Below are 19,469 nucleotides of genomic sequence, written 5' to 3'. Positions count from 1 at the left end.
ACTAAGATAACTACTTTTATAACAAATAAATAACTATATTTTACAACTAAGTATCTATATATCTTTCTAACAACATTTTTACAGAATTGTCATGGCATTATGAGGTAAAAATAAAGTAGGTTTTAGATGTTACTTACCAGTGAACATCAAAAATAAGATGTTTGAATTGAGATCACTAAGAATCTACACAACAAAATACCATCTTGTAATACGTTACTTCTTACTAAAGCCTGTATTTTTGTACGAAAATCGATCAACAGAGATGTATCTGAGAACTAGGTGAGCTATTTTAATTCAATGAACCATACAAAGCAAATGGATGTGGATTTTTTTCCACAACAAACCACGAGGTTCGAACGATGAAGCTTGTTATGATGAGTTTGCGCCAAATTTGAATAAATATACAGACCGGAAACATTCAACAACAAAACGAACACGCAATATGGTGGCTTCAACTTTATTCACGAATCTTTTTTTTATCTTTATCCAAATTGTAAATATTAATTTGTTCAGTATAAAAATATATTCGTCACATGTTAATCAACATTTTTTTGCTATTTTGATCTTTACCTTTTTTTGTCCTCGTCATTTTGTGCGTATTGACCGTTTGGCAAATCTGTAAAAAAGATGTAAACAAAACTGGTACTTTTAACAGACTGTTTTATATTATGGGTCTAGTGTGTTGCTTCAGAGTTTTAGGTGAAAATTTTCACTTTTTTATGTGAAAAACATCAAATTTTTATATCTTTACGAATATTTTTAATATCAGAATATTCTTAGTCTTTGTTTCTGATATATTATGGAGTCAGTCAATCAGTTTGGTCTTTCAAAACAGCACTGTCAACAAGAACTTTTATTCTAAAGCCGTCACGTGCGCAGGTCGGTCGCCTTTCCTTTAAGCTCTGTTTAGTTAGGATTGCTGATAAACTTTGTCCTTTAAATACGTTTGATATTTATCTGGCACTTTACAATATGGTCCTAAATCTTCGGTTTATTCTACAACGTAATGAATCTATTACCTAAGTACATGCCTAATATGCAGTGTCAACTATACCACACCTGCTTTTATAATTGGAGGGGCTGTGATAGCAGCATCGTATATTTAGGTAAGTGGTGGCAAGGTGTCGAGGCTGTGAAATGTGAGTTGTTTGTAGTGTATAAGACTTGTTGATGTTTTATTGGTACACTTTGATTTGATCCTGTTTCCAATTTTCTTTAAATTTAAAATCTTTGCATGCTTAATGACAACTCGTTCTTTGAGCGATAGTTTAATGAAATTTTTGGCCTATGATGCCAGTGTAGTCACATGTGAGTGTTATTGATTCGTTAGAATCAATATTATGTTATATTTGTAGCATGACAACAATTGATGTATTCTTTCTTACATAGTATAGAGAATATAAAAAGCTCAAAAACAAAAATCACTGCCACCTCTTCAACAACAGCAACGCCGATGAACAGTTTGAAGCTGGTAATTGAATAAAATGTATACCACAGCCTTTTGTTTGGCAAACGCGCAGTGCGGAACTTTAGCACTATCTTGATGAAAATCATTCTCGTCAGCATAAATCTTTGAGATAAATCTCGAAAGTAGCTCTGGAGCCGTCAGTTTACATGATGCCTTCTGATTGATCTATTGGATATATCTAATTTTCTTGGACAGCATGTTGCCCGTAGTTGTCAGCGATTCTCTTCGTTACGATGCACCATGCGGTGCATCACTACTTCATAAGGCGGTCGTCATATGACCAAACAGAAACATTTTCATTTCTTACTCTGTCCTGCAAGCACACGCCTAGCAATCTGTGGCAGCATTGCCTTTCATAAGAGATAACTCGACTCACGTTTTGTTTGCGGCACCTCCCGGTTTCTGAGATATAGAGAATTTTTTTGAGATTTTTTTCCCGCGGAAGATTGTATTTAGCATTTAAACAAATCAGACATTTCGGGAAAGACAAGAAGAATTAGAGTATGCTAAAATTTTATGCCTTTATTTAAAGCAGAGAACGAGGAGTATATCTAGTTATATTTAAGAAGAACTTAATTTGGCTGTGAAGTGTTTTACTTGTTAATATTATTGATTAATGAGCATTTTGATAAATGATTATCAAAATGCTGAATAGGCAATGCCATGTGCATGTTTTGTAAAGCTAGGTGGAAATCTCAACTTAGCCTACGTAAAGATTAAAAAGACACCAAGTGTGTAAAATCAGTTTGTAGCTCATTGTTCCGTCTGGGCTACTAGCAAAACAGCCCGATCTGTAATTTCTTTATAAAACTTCTTGAACACAGGAGAGTATATATGGCATGATAGACAGTAGATGATCAACCATATGATGCTACAACTTCTTTATTAACTTTTTTCTGTTAGCGTGAGCGCACTTGGACAAAATCTCTGATTTTATTATAAGATTTGCCATTTTTCGCAGATGTACTTCAGATACGAAACAAATGCAGCATTAAAAACTAAATAAACAATCAAACGAACAATTGACGCTAAAACAACAATTGAAAAACAAATATATTTAGATATATGCACTGGAGAATATAGCTATAAGTAAAATTTAATTACAAATTATAAAAGATCACACTAGAATACAATTTAGATTAATATTTTGAAAGGATAGGCAAGAGCATAAACTACGCATACATTGTAGTTTAATCTCTTTTGTCAGTAGGTTTCTACGGCTACAATGATGATAATTAAGTTTAAAAAATAATAAAATATATAAATTAACAGAACACAGCAAATTGAAGATTCACAGCTAAATCATGAAAAAAGATCTTCAGATTGATAAAATAGGACCAAAATATACTCTGCAAGGTATTTTGATAAAGTATCCTGTTGACTTGCTTTCAATTCAAAAAAATTCTAATCTGTTGTGATTTAGATGATGTGTACGGCATAAAAAGTTTAAAAATATTAGTAAAACATTTATTTACAAAAAATAGTACGAGTAAAATCCTTCAAGGTATGAATTTACTTTTGTGTTATGCAATTCACGTCGTGGCAGTAGTTGTTGTGTATCCGTCTAAAATTCTTATTTCTACATACATAAAACATTTGCGTTTAGTTTGGATGTTTCTTAACTTTGAAGGACTTTCACCGAAACTTTAAGACTTAACCCCTTGTTGCATCATTCACTGCTAAGCCTGTTAAAGTCACTTCTTTTCGTCTCAGCAGAACATATCTGTAACCTCAGTCTTTTATAAACAGGAAACTTGCGTAAAAACCTCTTGTTTGTAAATATATTTTAAAACCAGCAATACAGGATGCACATGTATTATGAATTTTAAGTTATTTTCCACTTTTTTTTTAATACCCCTTCAAAGAATGCGAAACTGGTTATCTCTCAACTTCGAGGTATTGAAACACAAGCCCACATAAAAAAGGAAATTAATCTCCAACGCATCAACGCTGGGACTGCAGGTGGAAATGGAAATCGGATGCAAAACAAATGTTTTTTGCGAAAAACAACGCAAATTTCGTGTTTTCAAGCAAAACACTACGGAGACGAAGGTTCATAATTTTGTGAATTAGGAGTTGAAAGTACCTACAAACTTAGCCTCAAGTTAAGAAACATCTTCCTTTAATATAAAAAGACGTTTAACGTAAAACTCGTGCAAGTTATTTGGCCTTATTCGTAAATACTATGTAAAAAACATGGCAAGGAACATGGAAAATCCATCTCTATATGTTTTATGGTATATTCCATGTGTAGCTTAAAAATGGCTATTACCAGAAAATTGTACAAGGAAAAAAACACTTGACTGAAAAAAAAATATTCGATATTCTGTACTGACCCTATTCCAGCTAAATCTATCTTAAATTTATATCAAAATATAAAATAAAATAGAAGTTTGTAAAACTATCTTTATAATTCGTCATTCGAACTTGACAATTCGACCTAGCAAAAATACATTAAACACATATAACAAGTGACACAATTACATGGTATTATGCGATGATACACCTTATAGGTAAAAAAAGTCGGCAAAAAAATTAGTCGGCAAAAATAAAAAGTCGGCGAAAATATTAGTCACTTGGACAAAATTTAGTCACTTTTTGCCGACTAAATTTTGGAATTTAGTCACCACTAATAAAGAATACTTGCATAAAACTAATAAAAATTACCAGCAAGGAAGAAAAAACGGTAAAAAGGTGGTCAGAAAAAAAAATTAGGTCAAAAAAAAATATGGCAAAAAAATTTGCTCGGTAATAAAAAAGTCGGCGAAAATTTTAGTCGACAAAAATATAAGTCACCTAGCCAAAATTAAGTAACTTTTTGCCGACTTTTTTTACCAATAAGGTATAGCAATGAAGGTCTCGGCATGCTGATGTCATCAGCGGAGATCTCGACCTGGTCACGTGATCTGAAGTAAGCAGTACATTTAAATATGGCAGCATGCTGTAAACAAACAAGGCAATCAAACCTTAAAGTATGGATGCATTGCAATATTAACGTAATATAACATTGAATATTGAATATATTTATGATGAACGAAATTTAAATTTAACAAATTTCCAGCATCAAAGTTACGAAATGTTTTGTTCATGTGCCAATTATTTATACATATTTAGCGACTTTTAAGTTACTTTATAAAGTTACCTGTTGATACGGAAGGTGATACAGAATATAAATATAATTTACTTAAAAAGTTTATAATGCCTTAGTTTTAATTTTCTTTATAAATAAAGCTGGTCTGCCTCATGGTTTTCTCGTTTCTGTCTACCCTTTTGCTTTTTCTTGACACAACGTATAATTTGTAATTTTTTTTATTAGTGAAGCATGTTTTCACTACTATGGATATATAATTAAATACAAGTGGTCAGTTTTAGAAAAGATTCACTCAAATTTCGCCCACATTCCAAATAAACATGAAGCAAGAAATTTAAAACATATATAACACATATAATGACGTTGCATAAACGAATCTAAATTTTTTCTTTCTTTTTTTTTATATTCCTATTTAACCCTAATCGGACTAATCGGAATAACATAGAAAAAAAAAACAGGTTCAAAATCATATTATAGCTATTTTTTTTAAAAGCTATTTTATACTACTATCAAGTAATTTGTAACGTTTGCAACCGTTCTTTTTTTCAAGGTTTATGTTCTATTATTTTAGCCTCTTTCTGTTCGGAAGATATAAGATGACCTCATCTAGCCTAAATCACGTCAACTTCTTTTTATTCCAATTTTCTTTAATAAAAACTCGTCAATACGATGCTTTAAGGTACCGGCCAACTTAATTCTCCTTTGTCCATAAAGCAAACTTAAAAAGCCCGCCTGAATAGGATTAGAACAGTGAAAAATTACTGTTTAAAGTCTGGGTAACAACCGTTTAACCTTCAATTAATAAAATATTGTCGACCCCTATGTTAGACTACAGAGGTTCGAGTATTTTCCGCAGTTAAAGTAATTAGATAGGATCAAACTTTACTCGTTTTCTAAAATAGAAATTCACACTTACAGAGCTTAAATGTTTCTTACTGCTTTGACCGCAGGCGATGGTGCTTTTGTTTCTCTTTCGTTTTCTGCTTTCTGACTTTTTCATAAAGGTAGAAATAGTTGTTTGCTTCTTGGGATAGTTTTCTTTGGTGTTGTCAGTGCTAACGTTATGCTCAGGAATGCCATTAATTTCCCATATTTTTAGATGGACTTTTGTTTGTCCATTGGCGACAAAAAAATCGGAAAAGATGCGATGAACATCGATAAGGGATACTTTCGCAACAAATGACGACCCATCCATAATACCCGACATACCTGTCAAGTTCTTAATTGTCTTATGCATATCGTCTGCCTCTTTGTTTTTGCAAGACTGTTTTCGCAATAACTCATAAAATTTGTTTTTGGTTGCAAAAAACGTTGACGTAACTACCTTTGTCTTTTGATGGATCACTCCGGCGCCGATAAGTTTGTTCAAGCCACCTGCAATTTCTGAAAAGTGGGAATCTTTGAACTTAAAATCAAAGTTGCAAGTAACGGCACTTTTAAGATATTCAGGCTTCTGAAATAAAGGCGATAAGCAAATGAAGAATTTCATTTCATCATCACACATGAAAGACGAGAATTGCTCTCCATCTTTGCTGATACTTTTAATTTCTTTTTTTGTTAGACTTTTGTGCAAATCATTTTCTTCTTCTACTTTTGTGGCAACAGAAAAATATTTCTTGAAACTATTGTTAATGAAATTGGCAGTTATAGATTCCCAAATTTCATTACCACATACTCTTACTTGAGAACAAACTGCTCGAGATTGTTCTGCTCCGAATCCATTCTTCACATGGAAGAAATACGCTTCTTTCCTTTTTGTAGACAGCGCCATTACATCAAAGAGTTCAATCCATTGATTGTTCTTATCAAGTATTCTGTCTCCCACAACATATTTCCAAGAAGACTTCTGACACTTGCAGTTTGATAAGTGGTATAACTCGTTATACTCTCCCTCATCTTTAGGTATGTACATTCGCAAAAATTGAACTAGGCGTACAGGACAAACAGGAAGTTTTTTTGACTTAATTTCTTCTATCATGTCCTTTGTAATGTAAGGGCTGTGGACACGGAAGTTACCATTGTCCAGTTTTTCTAAGCATTGTTTTTTTTTCAACAATTCTTTCTCTACGATTGACCAATCTTTTTTGGTTGGCACTTTTGCTTTTTTCATGTAGTTTGATTCCATCTCTTTCAGCGTTTTGCTTTTTGAGAAAATATTTTGTAGCTCTCCAATGACTTTGTATGAGGGCTTTCCTTTGGGTGCAATACACTTACCTAATTCAGTTTTCTGTAAAACGAGCATATTCATGGCAAGGAGATCAACATTATGTTTGTCATCCTCAAACGAAACTGTTTCCACCGCACAGTTGTTCTCCCAATCTCCCATGATTCCATGCTTCGTAAACAACGACCTCCTTTTGGTTAAAATTTTCTCTAATTGATCTAAATCAGATTCGCTTGTTCCTTCTTCGCTTGATCCTTCTTTGCATTTTACAAATGTAACAAGTTGTTTCAATGAGAAATTCTGCTTACTTTCACCAGTACACCAAGGCAAGATTTCTGGATATGAGCCACCTTCTTCTTTCTTCATAATGCAGCTTCTTACAACATTGACAAAGCGTTTCGTTGTTTGCATTAATGTGTCAAGTTTTACCATAAACCAGTGTGTTCCATAATGAAAGTATGATTTTACTTCTTCATTAGTGCTACTTATGGTAGCTTGCGTAACAAGGAAATTATGGAAGTGGATTTTTTCTTCTTCGTCTGTAACTAAGTTGTAGAATGAAAGTTTTATATCGTTTACGGATTCCAAGGGTTTGTTTTTATACAACGCATTAAAAACATCTTTTACACGTATGGTTTCACCTAAATGGTGCAAATCACCGGAATCAGACGACCATGACAATTGTTTTTTGCCGTTCCATAACGTAACTTGTTTGCACCGATCAAACTCGTGTTGGTGTTGATGAACGAGGAAACTCTCCATTTCAAATGCATCAGTAGTTGTTTTTCGGTCCTTATAAACTGCATTCATTTTTTCCAACAAGTCTTTTTCAAGTTTCGATTTTAATAAACCATCGATCTTATGAATGTATGTAAGAAATTTCCATTTTTGCGAGATGTTCTCCACTTTAAATGTTGACAATTTGTCATCGACAAAGTTTAAAAAATTGCAAAGTGATTTTACATCGGTTGCTTTTAGATCCATCATAACATTTATTTGACCCATCAACATTTTAACGGCAAAATTATTTTGTAACAAAAATTCCTTTAATATTTTACCATCTTCATTATCAGTAATTTGAGCACTTAATGTTTCGATCACACCGTAATTGTGCATAATATTTTCGCTGTCAAAAGAATCCGTTTTCTGATAACTGTTAGTAAATCTCCCTGAATTTGAACCTGTTAAGTAAAATCCACTAGTTTTTGTTATGCTATTAGGGTCCAGAAAAAACATTGCAAATTGTTTTGGAAATTGAATATCTCGTAGACCCTGTAACTTTACCCATGCATTGCTTCTTCCTGACTGTAAAACGGCGTAAACTTTCACTCTTTCACCCGAGACCCTGTAATAAAATGATATTTTACCATGATTTATGTCTTGCGTTCCAGGCACCACAGATGACTTTGCTGTTATTGCATATGTCCTTATGTGATATTCTGTGCTGTTATCATTTTCAACCTTAATGTCACGGTCAGGAGTGTAACAAACATTATCGAGCCATGTTGGTATAACCTCCATCTTACAGTTAGTATTGGGTATCTTTAGACGCACTATTGACATTGATCTCGTTAACTCACTCCGTGTAACATTCTCATAATCACTGTCTTCAAAGTCATCTTCCTGTTCGTTATTCCCGTAGAAGGCCATCTAAAACAACAGTAGTAACATGTATTTATTCCATGTGTTCACAAAACACATTGGTGTCTAAAAGTTCACAGAAGCATCTACAATTAAGCCTATTTGTTATTTGTTTGTTTCTGTTGTCGATCAGGGTTGTGCAGTGTTTACCTATACATACTGGATATATACCTACCTCAATAGGTGGCTAGCTACAATCATGGTAAAAATTGATTACATTGGCCGTCTAGCGTATTGTAAACTTTATAGGGTCGCATATTTTTAGTCCCTTACTTGTCAATGTTCACAGCGGACTTTAAGACTTAGAATCCATACTCTTGAAACGTGTTAACTTTTGCTGACATTAGCATAGCAATATTTTCCAGAATATTGAAATCTTTGTAGGCCCTAACGTGGATTATGTTGTTGTGTAGACGCGCTAGACAATGCTTCAAGCAAATCTCAAACGCTGTGTCCTTGGCCTAGGTGTTCGCAAATGTAGCTCTGCAACCTGTTCAGGGGCGGATCCAAACCCCGTCAAATAGGTCAAAGGACGGGGTTTAAAAATAACAAGCATAGTTTATCTAATTTTCAAATATTTAGTACTAACCAGTAATATTTGGGGCGTGTAATAATGTATTCATTTGAGCGCTCATCAATATAAAAATTAATAATGTTGCCGCCGCTGCTGCTGCTGTGTGTATGGTCGCGCGGTGGTGGCGGTGGCGCGCGTGATGGCATCAGCTTCATTTTCGTTGCGAAGACAGGGCGCAAAGATGGCTAGACCTAATCTTTAATGGTGGATAGAAAAATATAGACTTTGTTTTGCAGGTTTTTGACGGAGCAATGAGGTTATTCTTAACTCTTATTGGTCTAGAGTGCCGGGTTTGCAGGAGAAGAACACCGGCAGGATTTGATTGGTCATTACAGAAGTTTTCTTAAGTTGTGATTGGCTAAAAATCAATACCCTGCAAAAGCCAAAATGCTCACGCTAGTCTTCATCTTCATATCTTCCTCAACATCATTGCTCAACATGGCGTTTAGTTCAGTGAGAGAAGATGTTTTGAAATTATTTCAAGACGAAGATTTGCAGAAATTGATTGAAATATTTAATATTTATTCTGAGAAATGGATAAATTCAAATAAAAATGTGTTTTTAAACACAGAACAGCTTTATGCTGTACTTTCTTGTGGAGAAATTGGTGTGAATGAAGATGCTTTGAAATATCTTCCTGCATCAGTTTCTTCCAAGAATTGTGTTGCATTGAGGTAAGATTTTATTTTCTGTAATTTCCATTTCTGATTATTGCTGACCATTTGTTACCATAGTAATTAAGTGTACATCACTATGTCATCACCATGAACTACTTATGGCTAGCTAGCTAGCTACATGTATTCGTGGTTTTTGTTTTGATTATTACTCTTGGAGAACTAGCAACCGTATCTATGGTAGCTAGCTGGCATGTGTGTGTGGAATTAATAATGGTTTTGATTCTTCTCAAAATGTTAAAACTTAGTGTCTTTGTTCTGAGGAGTGAATTCTCTTTAATTTCTCTAAGAAATATTTATTTATTTTTCACTGTTTAGGTCCGAATCATCTGGAAATTGCTTGTTTAGCTCCGTTTAGATCGTTTAAATGGGTTAGCATTGTTATATATCCATCAAGAAATTATCCCTGACAAAGATAAAGTTATTGATAGATACGCTCTTTCAAATCGTAGGCTTGAATTTTAATTGTTATGTATATTTGTTGCAAAGGTTGGTATTATATTATACTATTGGTATTCTTAAAAAATTAATTTAATAGAAAATATGTTTATCAAAATTATTAAAACACTTATATTAATAATACTTTATCACTTTGATTGTTAACATATTTCGTGTTCCATTTCCATTTTTTTAGTCCATAGTTCATTTTCATTTAATTGACAACTGTCAAGAAATAGTAGAACATAGTTGCAGGGACTATGGGGTTACTCAGTTGTTATTTTATCCTGCATTCATTTTAATTTATATAACACCATTTCATTCCAATATTCATTATCATTTAATTGACAACTGTCAAGAAATAGTAGAACATAGTTGCAGTTGTCAAGTTATCCTGTATTTTTTAAATATAAATATGCCAATGACAGCTAAATTTTTCTCTATTTTTTCCTCATCATTGTATCTTGTTATCTTAATTCTTTACTTCTTTTTTATTTGGCTGTCCATGTCTGGATGACATTTTTTGTTATCCTAGGCATGCTGATGAGCTCTGATATTGAGCGAAACGGCCTATTAACATCTATAAATTATATGAGATAATCTTGTTTCTTTAGTTCATAGGCTTCATATATAACAATAGAAACTCAGCAAGAAAGACAAGCAACCAAACAACATTGTTGAAAAGATGACACGGTAACGATTTTCGTTTTATGCTGTAAGAATGACAAATAGCCTTTTTATTTTCCAAATAATTTACAATTTAGATGCGGGAATGTTGTTTTCAGACAATCTAGGATCCTCTAATGTTTAAAAATCTTCTGGGCCCTCAGACCCAACCATGGTGGGCCTTCGCGTGTCACTAATATAAGTACATTTTATGACGGGGTACATCAGAAATCCTAGATCCGCCCCTGCTGTTGGATGCAAAAGTATTGACCCTTTTTCGGTCTTAATTTTGTTGATCTACATACTAAATATGAGTATTGTACGTACAGCTTTTGCTTTTTCAAAAAACGCAGGAGGTTTGAGGTAGTTAAAATTCGAAGGGTATAATGAAAACAAAAAACACAGCTATAAGAAATTATTTTTTACCCGTACGATACTCATATTTAGTATGTAGATCAACAAAATTAAGACCAGCAAAGCTAGCAGGTGACGGGAAACTTTGATATGTTGACCCTGCGGCATATTTATACATAAGAAATTGTAGTATAAACCCGTAGGAAGACGAAAAGATACAGCACGTTTAGCTTCCATATAATATGTGATTTCATTAAAATGACACTATCGATATGCATCTATTACGCCATAAAATAAGTATGGAAATTTTTAAATGCTTATATTTTGCTCAATATACATTATTTTTTGAAAAGTCCTTTGTTATATGAATACTAATGTTGTTCTCTGTCTCTAAACAAAAAATTAAATAAAAAATTTCTAAACCTCTGTTCACCTTTCATTAAAGATAATAAAGACATGTTGACGTCATTTGCGGAGATCACTCAATAAGAAATATTTCATGGTCACGTGATCTGATGGCGAGAGTTATAAATTTAAAAATTGCGGCATGATTAACACAAATAATGAGATAAAAGGAAGATGATACAAGGCTGATAATTTCGCGAAAAAAAGCCGACTGTGCATATGTAATATTTTTATGATAAATAAACTTATTTTCTAATAATTCGTACCTCAAACGAAAATAACTTTATTTATTATTATCTTTACTCCTTTATCACTTCTGATAAAGTCAGTCTAGGTACAGCGAGTGTCATACAATATCTATATATTCTTTTTCCTCAATCAGTTGAAAATGTATTCATGTTTTTTTTCTAATTCTGGCGCGTCTCAATTTTATTGGTGGAGAAGACAATGGATATGTTAATAAGTTTTAACATTACGTAATTGCTGGTCAAACAATAGTTCATTTTAAGGAGACACAGCGTAATTTTTTAATCATCACCTAAATCGGAGGAAGAATGTGTTAAACTTAATTTTAATAGCCTTAAAAAATTGATGATCAAAAAATGTTATTTTTTCTTCTTCCAAGGTTATTTAGACTAAGCAAAGAAAGAATAATGCGCTGAAAGAGTCGAAAAGAATTCTTTGCATTGTATCACGATATGGCAGAGAAGTGTAAGGATAAATTCAGAATGATTGTTGTATTTATTTTTGTATTTTGATAGCAATAAGAATCCAGTCTTATTCACCGTGTCAAAACTGTTACTAAAAATTTACAGCCATCTAATATTGTCTGTTCTAAATTGAATTTCGAGAAACTTTTGTCGTTATCTTTATCATGTAAATTGCTTTGGTACTCTTGCATAACTATCTTTTTTAGAAATAACCAAACATTGCATAAAACAAAAGGTTGAGAATGTATCTCGTTTGCTTTCTCTCTTTGCCGTGATGTTTTCGTTTGTGGCATTCTTGTTATTCGTAATATTTAAAGGAGAACAAAGAAACAAAACTGTATTTTTGTAATGAAAACATTGTTACATATCCCAAAAACAACATTTATTATTTCATGTCCAAATTTTGTCCCCCAGAAACGATAATTACATTAACGGTCGCCGGCATTTTCGAACAAAAGCCAACTTGGTTCGTTTAAATTTTTTTCATTTGTGAAGTCGCACGGCATACATAGCTCAGCAGAACATGCGAGAATGCACTAACTTCTTGGTCTTCCAAGAGAGATTTCAATTTGTTGTGAGGTTCGAGCGATGAAGAAGACAAGCTACATTCCAGTAGAGCAAAATTATCGTTGATAAGGTTTTTTACGGCAATTTAACAACATGAAAAAGTATAGGTAAACGAAGAATATTTTTAGGACTGTTTTTGTTTTATTTCCCTACCAGAAAATCGCTTGAAGTTTTGTTTTCAAGTCTAGCAAATTAAATGAAGCACCTGTTGTCTAAATGCCCCTATGGCTCCCATTTGTTATTATAAAAAACACTTCCCTTCTCAATCAAAACACCTCTCTTCTGTCCTTCAAAATCTTCTTTTCCGTTTGAAACAGTTCTCTTCCATGAACTCAAAAAATTCTCAGGCTCATTCTGGTCCGCAATATTGATTGAGCTGCATTGAGCTGGAGCTTCTCTTATAATAATATAGAGAGTGTGTCCGTCTGTCCGTGACGGGCAAAGTGGATGTGTTTATTTTCTTTTGATGTAACTAAAAATGTGATGTCTCAAATGTTAGATTTTCTGATTTAACAGCGCGACGTAAATAGTACTACTTTAAAGTCAATATCTTAATTTAATTTAATGCAGCCATTACCGATGATGACATCATCATAAAAACCTTTCAATCCCAATATCTCTGCAACCGTTTGTCAAAGATACATGATCCTATACATTATCTTGATCAGCGTTTCAACTGTATTTTTGTAATGAAAACATTGTTACATATCCCGAAAACAACATTTATTATTTCATGTCCAAATTTTGTAACCCAGAAACGATAATTACATTAACGGTCGCCGGCATTTTCGAACAAAAGCCAACTTGGTTCGTTTAAATTTTGTTCATTTGTGAAGTCGCACGGCATAAATAGCTCAGCAGAACATGCGAGAATGCACTAACTTCTTGGTCTTCCAAGAGAGATTTTAATTTGTTGTGAGGTTCGAGCGATGAAGAAGACAAGCTACATTCCAGTAGAGCAAAATTATCGTTGATAAAGTTATTTTTCGGCAATTTAACAACATGAAAAAGTATAGGTAAACGAAGAATATTTTTAGGACTGTTTTTGTTTTATTTCCCTACCAGAAAATCACTTCCAGTATACTTTATTGCGCATAATCGTTTGAAGTTTTGTTTTCAAGTCTAGCAAATTAAATGAAGCACCTGTTGTCTAAATACGATGGCCCCTATGGCTCCCATTTGTTATTATAAAAAACACTTCCCTTCTCAATCAAAACACCTCTCTTCTGTCCTTCAAAATCTTCTTTTCCGTTTGAAACACTTCTCTTCCATGAACTCAAAAAATTCTCAGGCCCATTCTGGTCCGCAATATTGATTGAGCTGCATTGAGCTGGAGCTTCTCTTATAATAATATAGAGAGTGTGTCCGTCTGTCTGTGACAGGCAAAGTGGATGTGTTTATTTTCCTTTGATGTAACTAAAAATGTGATGTCTCAAATGATTTAACAGCGCGACGTCAATAGTACTACTTTAAATTCAATATCTTAATTTAATTTAATGCAGGCATTACAGATGATGACATCATCATAAAAACCTTTCAATCCCAATATCTCTGCAACCGTTTGTCAAAGATACATGATCCTATACATTATCTTGATCGGCGTTTAAAGATGTATACGATGAAGGCAACAGGTATACAAATTTCTAAAAAAAATATTTTTGTTTTGGCTGTTCTTTGCTTACGTCAGCAAATTTTTTAAACCATTATATTTTATTAACTATCCATCAAAAGCACATGATCATATACATTTTTCTCATCCAGCGTTTTAAGCTCTTCACATTACAGGCAAAGAATAAATTAAATTTCGCAAATTTTTTTAGGATCTGCACTGGTGACGTCAGCTAAACATCTAAAACAACCTATTTTCTATTGCCCTTCTGCCTAATTGGATTTTTCTAATAAAAAACTTTTTTTTTTACTTTTATTAGGGACTTTCTTGACGTCAGAAAAATTATTAAATGTCATTTCGGGCATACAAATTGATTATAAATAAAATAACCAGAAGCTTAATCATTGTGAAAATCAGAGGGATGTAAAACGATTTTCTTTAAGAAACTATATATACGTCTACACATTCCAGTAGACATCATCAGAGTGCATATTTTTTACAAATTAAAAGTTAAAATGTTACAGTAAGTAAGCGTTTCTATAGATACATAAATATTATATAAAAACAGTAATAAAAAATAACGACCTCAGAATTTTTAAACCTCATATCTCCTTAGTCGTTCGTCAAAAATATATGATCCTCCACATTATTTTGATTAGCATTCTGACCCCTAAACATTACAGGCAAGGGATAAGTTAAACTTCGCCAAAAAATTGTGTACATGCGGTGCTGACGTCAGCAAAACATCTGAAACAACCTATTTTCCATTGTTCTTTTGCTTGATTGGGTTTCTCCACGGGCTTTATCGACTAGTATATATATAATAAACTTAACGCAAATGGTTTCATATTTATTTAATCACTCTCCAGAAAATGTATATGTAGTGGACCATGTTATTCTTCTTATTCCTATTATTCTATCGTTCTAAACAAAATACCTTTTGTTTCTAACCTAAAATCCTGATGTTCTTATAAAACAAATTGTTATAAAAGTAAGCAAATCATGTAGTTTTTTGTTAGGCGCACTGCCATAATTTCAAGGACTCCGTGCATCATTTTGCCAGTTATTATGTGTATTGATAAGTAAAATTAACTAGTTACCCAGCTACTGAGTTGAATTGATTCGTGATATTTTTTATTCGTATATTATTAGAAGTGAAGTGCTTTTAAATTGGAAAAGAAGTGAGCCATAGGGTCCATCGTAAATATAACACAAAAAAAATCACAATAAAGTTAAATACACTTATTTTTGCCAAGTGATAACAAGATTTTTATTTTAAAACATGATAAATAAAAGCATTCCCTTGCTTCGTTCATCCAGAATGCATTTGTTTACACCCAGCACACAAGTATTAATTGACACTGTCATTGATGCGACCGTAAAGACTACTTTGATGTTAAATATCTCGAGAAGTAAAGCTCATAAATATAAAAAAATTAACAGTCTGTATTCACATTGTAATGAGAATTTAAAGCACATCTTTTTATCAATTGTTAGTTCTCCTTTAAATTAGAAATTGCTTTGCGTCGGTCCCTGGTCTTACCTCTAGGAGCCCTGGATCCCGGGATAAACTTTTCCCGTATGTCATTTTGCCATCTTTGTCTGCAGGGTTTGTTGCCTGACGTCATAACAGCTACCGCTTACTTGATGGCCACTGGCATTTCGCGCTAATGAACTATTCAAGCCTATTGTATATGTGGACACAAGTCAACTACATACGGAGCGCAAGCGATTTCAAATAGACTGCAATAAAAATGAAGCTTGCTTAAGAAGAGAAGCTCGTTATTATTTTAAACATTATTACCAACCTTTTTACTCAACGTGTTTTTTAAATATTCAAAAGGCAAGAATCCCTGGGTGGAGGTCTCCCGTTTTGTAGCCCCTTCATTACCCGTATTTTTCCGTTACGCGAGCCGGTTTTGTGTTAAGAGTGAACGAAATTTTTGGCCACTATAGAAAACGCGAATTTATTTTTAATGATTCCCTTGTGTTTTTCACTAGTTTTTCTTGCAGCTTCTTGGGTTCTTGGTATTAATATGGTATTATTTTCACAGAAAATACTCCATCCTTTATAGCAACGTTTAGGAACATAAAATCTACATTTCGCGCTAATAAACTATTCAAGCCTATTGTATATCTGCGTGTGGACACAAGTGACAAGTCAACTACATACGGAGCGCAAACGATTTCAAATAGACAGCAATAAAAATGAAGCTTGCTTAAGAAGAGAAGCTCGTTTTTATTTTAAACATCATTACCAACCTTTTTACTCAACGTGTATTTTTCTGCTTTGTTTCGTTAGAAAAGACTAATCGCAGTGTTTATGTAAGATTTATAACGGTTTAAAAAAATACTAGCCAATAAACGATAAGATTCTTTGTTTATTTCCAGGAAATTACGCAATGTCTGTTCCTCCTGCCCGGGCATGGAGATTTGCAGCCACGAGTTTTATTCGCGCCCACGGAAAAAGTCATTCCGGCGAGAAATTTTATTCCGGAATACCTATTTTATACGGTTTGTTGCAATTGGAGCTAGAATCCTTCTACATGGAACAAGAGGGTCATTCCATGCCAAATATCATATAGAGGATCGGTTGCTTCACCCTCGTTTCCAGTAATTATTGCCTTTTTATATTCAAATGGCAAAAATCTCTGACGACATCCCAAATTCTTTATCCGGTACGAATTTCGGAAGATCTCCAGCCGCAACGTGTGAACATGGTCTTCAGCATGGTTCGCACAGAAATCTGAAAATGGTAGCTGTTTTCCAAGGTTAGGGTAAACTGTAAATAAAATATAGATAACTTTTCCGTTTTTGTTACTTTTTCGTTATAACAAAAGGCAGTTCACGTTAGCTAGGTATTTATTAGTTATTGATATTTTGGGTGATAATCACTAATGAAAAATGCATGGCACCAGCTAGTTTTTTGGATTATTTCAAGTTGATATAGCTATGCTAGCAGACATGAGGACACTCATATACCGATTTTTTCCATTGTTGTGCGTTGTTTTGACGCGAAGAATTTTCAGAGAAATATATAGCTATACATTTCACTTTTACTTTTAATAAATAAAAAATATATAATATCATTTTAAACCTGAATTCCAGAGTGCCTTTTATTTCCAAAATGAACATAAAAACTCATTTCAACGATAGAAAAAAATTAAGTCATGTGTAAACAAAATATGTGCAAAGGTTCTTTATGTAGACATGAGGTGGTTATGCAAGGTCATAAAATTTGCTGACATGTAAAGTAACATTTAAACATTGCTGTAGATGTACCACCACCTTACCCTAACATAATACTGTCCCACGCAAAGACCTTATAGCTATATACAAAGTCGGGCAAAAATATTTGTCTGGCTTTAGCCGCCCGACTTTAAAAGTTTTTACCGTCGTACAATTGAAAAAAAGAGAGCATTTTTTATTGGCGAGAAATAAAGAATTTATTTACGATAAAATAAACAGAAACTTTTTAACTTAAGTACACAATTGCCCTGCACAATTTGTAAACTTGTGCCCAGGTATATTCTTCCGTATGGGTTGACAGAAGCTCAGAAAAATGAGATTAATTTCTGTTCACATGTAGAGATTTTCCAGAAGTTCCCCACTCGATCAATCAACTAACATGAACACACACAAGAACAGAGAAAAGGTGGAAGAGTGGTTAAAACCTGAGGAGAAAATGTAATGGAGGCATCGTGCAACAAGATATGCATGATGAAATTGTTGCATATTGGTGGCTCATCAACATAATTATAAATTATGGATTATCCAACACTCGGACTTCACAACGTTTTGTGTATGCCAACAGAAAAGGTGGTTTACATTTTTCCAATATTTCTATATGTAATTTTAATGATGGTATAAAAACAAATGCACATGGTATTTAGTGACTTTCTCAAAACTTTTTTTCGGAAAGAATCAGTGAGAATATAGAAGGGAAAGGAATCACCAAAAGGAAATTGAAGTGCATTGTTTAACCTTATCTTCATTTTAAACACTTTCTTTGTCTAAAAATGTAAAAAAAAATTAAAACTACGCTCATCATCATTCTCGGCTTAACGTCCGTTTTCCATGCTAGCATGGGTTGGACGGGGTATATTAATGACCCTCTTCCAATCTGATCTAGACTGTGTTAGATCTAAACTCAACTTCCTCTGTATCAAGTCTGTCCTTATAACCTCCTGCCAAGTCTTTCTTGGTCTGCCTCTGGGCTTTGCCCCAGGAACTATCAAGTCTCTACACTTTCTTACCCAATTATCCTCCTCCATTTTTTCCAAGTACCCCAGCCAATTCAATCTTCTTATCTGGATAACATCTTTAATTCTACGCAGACTTAGCCTGCTTTAGCTCATCTGAACTCTTTCTGTCTCTCAGACTGGCGTTACACATCCACCTAACCATTCTCCAATCATTCCTTTCTAAACGGTCAAGATTTTTCTGCTTCACTGCCCATGTCTCACTACTGCACAACATAACACTTCTTACACAGGCCTCATACAACCTACCTTTTACCTCAATTGACAGGTCTCTGCTAGTCAACAAAGGAAGTAACTCTCTGAACTTTTTCTAAGCAGAACCTATCCTGCAAGTAACACTTCTTCCAACACCCCCTTCACTGCCCAACATATTACCTAAGTAACAGAAGTTCTCAACTATCTCTAACGGGCCACTGTTGTACATCATTAAAGCTGGAAATACTTGATTCTCTATAATCTCACCTTCGCAACGCTTGCATACAAACTGAATGTCAGCTTTTACCTTCCACTAATACTACTGCACTTTTTATGCAACCAATGCTTGCAAGTCTGACAAAAAATTGAGTTACTACCAACCCCTTTCCTGCAAACTCCACAAGGCCACTTTCCAACTACAAGGTCACACTTGGCTGCAATGCTACTAATCATGACTTTAGACTTTGCTGTGTTTACCTTTAGCCCTTTCTCTTCCATGCTATGAGAACCAAATCATCTGCATACAATAACTCCCATGACAACCTGTTCTGAACTCCATCGACAGCGCTTCTAAGACTAGTACAAACAAGAAAGGACTAAGTACAGAACCCTGATGTACACCAACATTTACACTAAATTCATCACTAAGTG

General features: G+C 33.7%; 2 protein-coding genes and 1 long non-coding RNA gene across 5 annotated transcripts; 2 read left to right on the top strand and 1 right to left on the bottom strand.

Moving 5' to 3' along the window:
• Positions 1–2,508: 2,508 nt before the first annotated feature.
• LOC130636570 (uncharacterized) lies at positions 2,509–16,683 on the bottom strand. 3 transcript variants are annotated; one of them, XM_057446331.1, is made up of 3 exons: positions 16,170–16,575; positions 5,476–8,373; positions 2,509–3,908 (listed from the first exon to the last, which is right to left on the bottom strand). In XM_057446331.1, exons 2-3 carry the CDS (start codon positions 8,371–8,373, stop codon positions 3,876–3,878), a joined length of 2,931 nt encoding a protein of 976 aa, XP_057302314.1. In that variant the 5' UTR covers positions 16,170–16,575; the 3' UTR covers positions 2,509–3,875. The 3 variants fall into 3 exon arrangements, with proteins under 3 accessions (XP_057302314.1, XP_057302313.1, XP_057302312.1); XM_057446330.1 differs by lacking the exon at positions 16,170–16,575 and adding an exon at positions 16,624–16,683 and having other exon boundaries at positions 2,509–8,373; XM_057446329.1 differs by having other exon boundaries at positions 2,509–8,373; positions 16,170–16,576.
• Positions 9,207–9,970, top strand: LOC130637006 (uncharacterized). Its single transcript, XM_057446860.1, has 2 exons — positions 9,207–9,612; positions 9,931–9,970. Exons 1-2 carry the CDS (start codon positions 9,326–9,328, stop codon positions 9,968–9,970), a joined length of 327 nt encoding a protein of 108 aa, XP_057302843.1. The 5' UTR covers positions 9,207–9,325.
• LOC130636575 (uncharacterized) lies at positions 13,601–18,558 on the top strand. Its single transcript, XR_008982275.1, has 2 exons — positions 13,601–13,768; positions 16,753–18,558. It is a non-coding gene; the product is annotated as an uncharacterized LOC130636575 (long non-coding RNA).
• The last annotated feature ends 911 nt before the right edge of the window (positions 18,559–19,469 follow it).

Source organism: Hydractinia symbiolongicarpus, chromosome 3, assembly GCF_029227915.1.
Source record: "Hydractinia symbiolongicarpus strain clone_291-10 chromosome 3, HSymV2.1, whole genome shotgun sequence".
NCBI lineage: Eukaryota > Metazoa > Cnidaria > Hydrozoa > Anthoathecata > Hydractiniidae > Hydractinia > Hydractinia symbiolongicarpus.
Note: the sequence above shows the minus strand (reverse complement) of the source record. Positions and strands in the feature narration are given on the sequence as shown.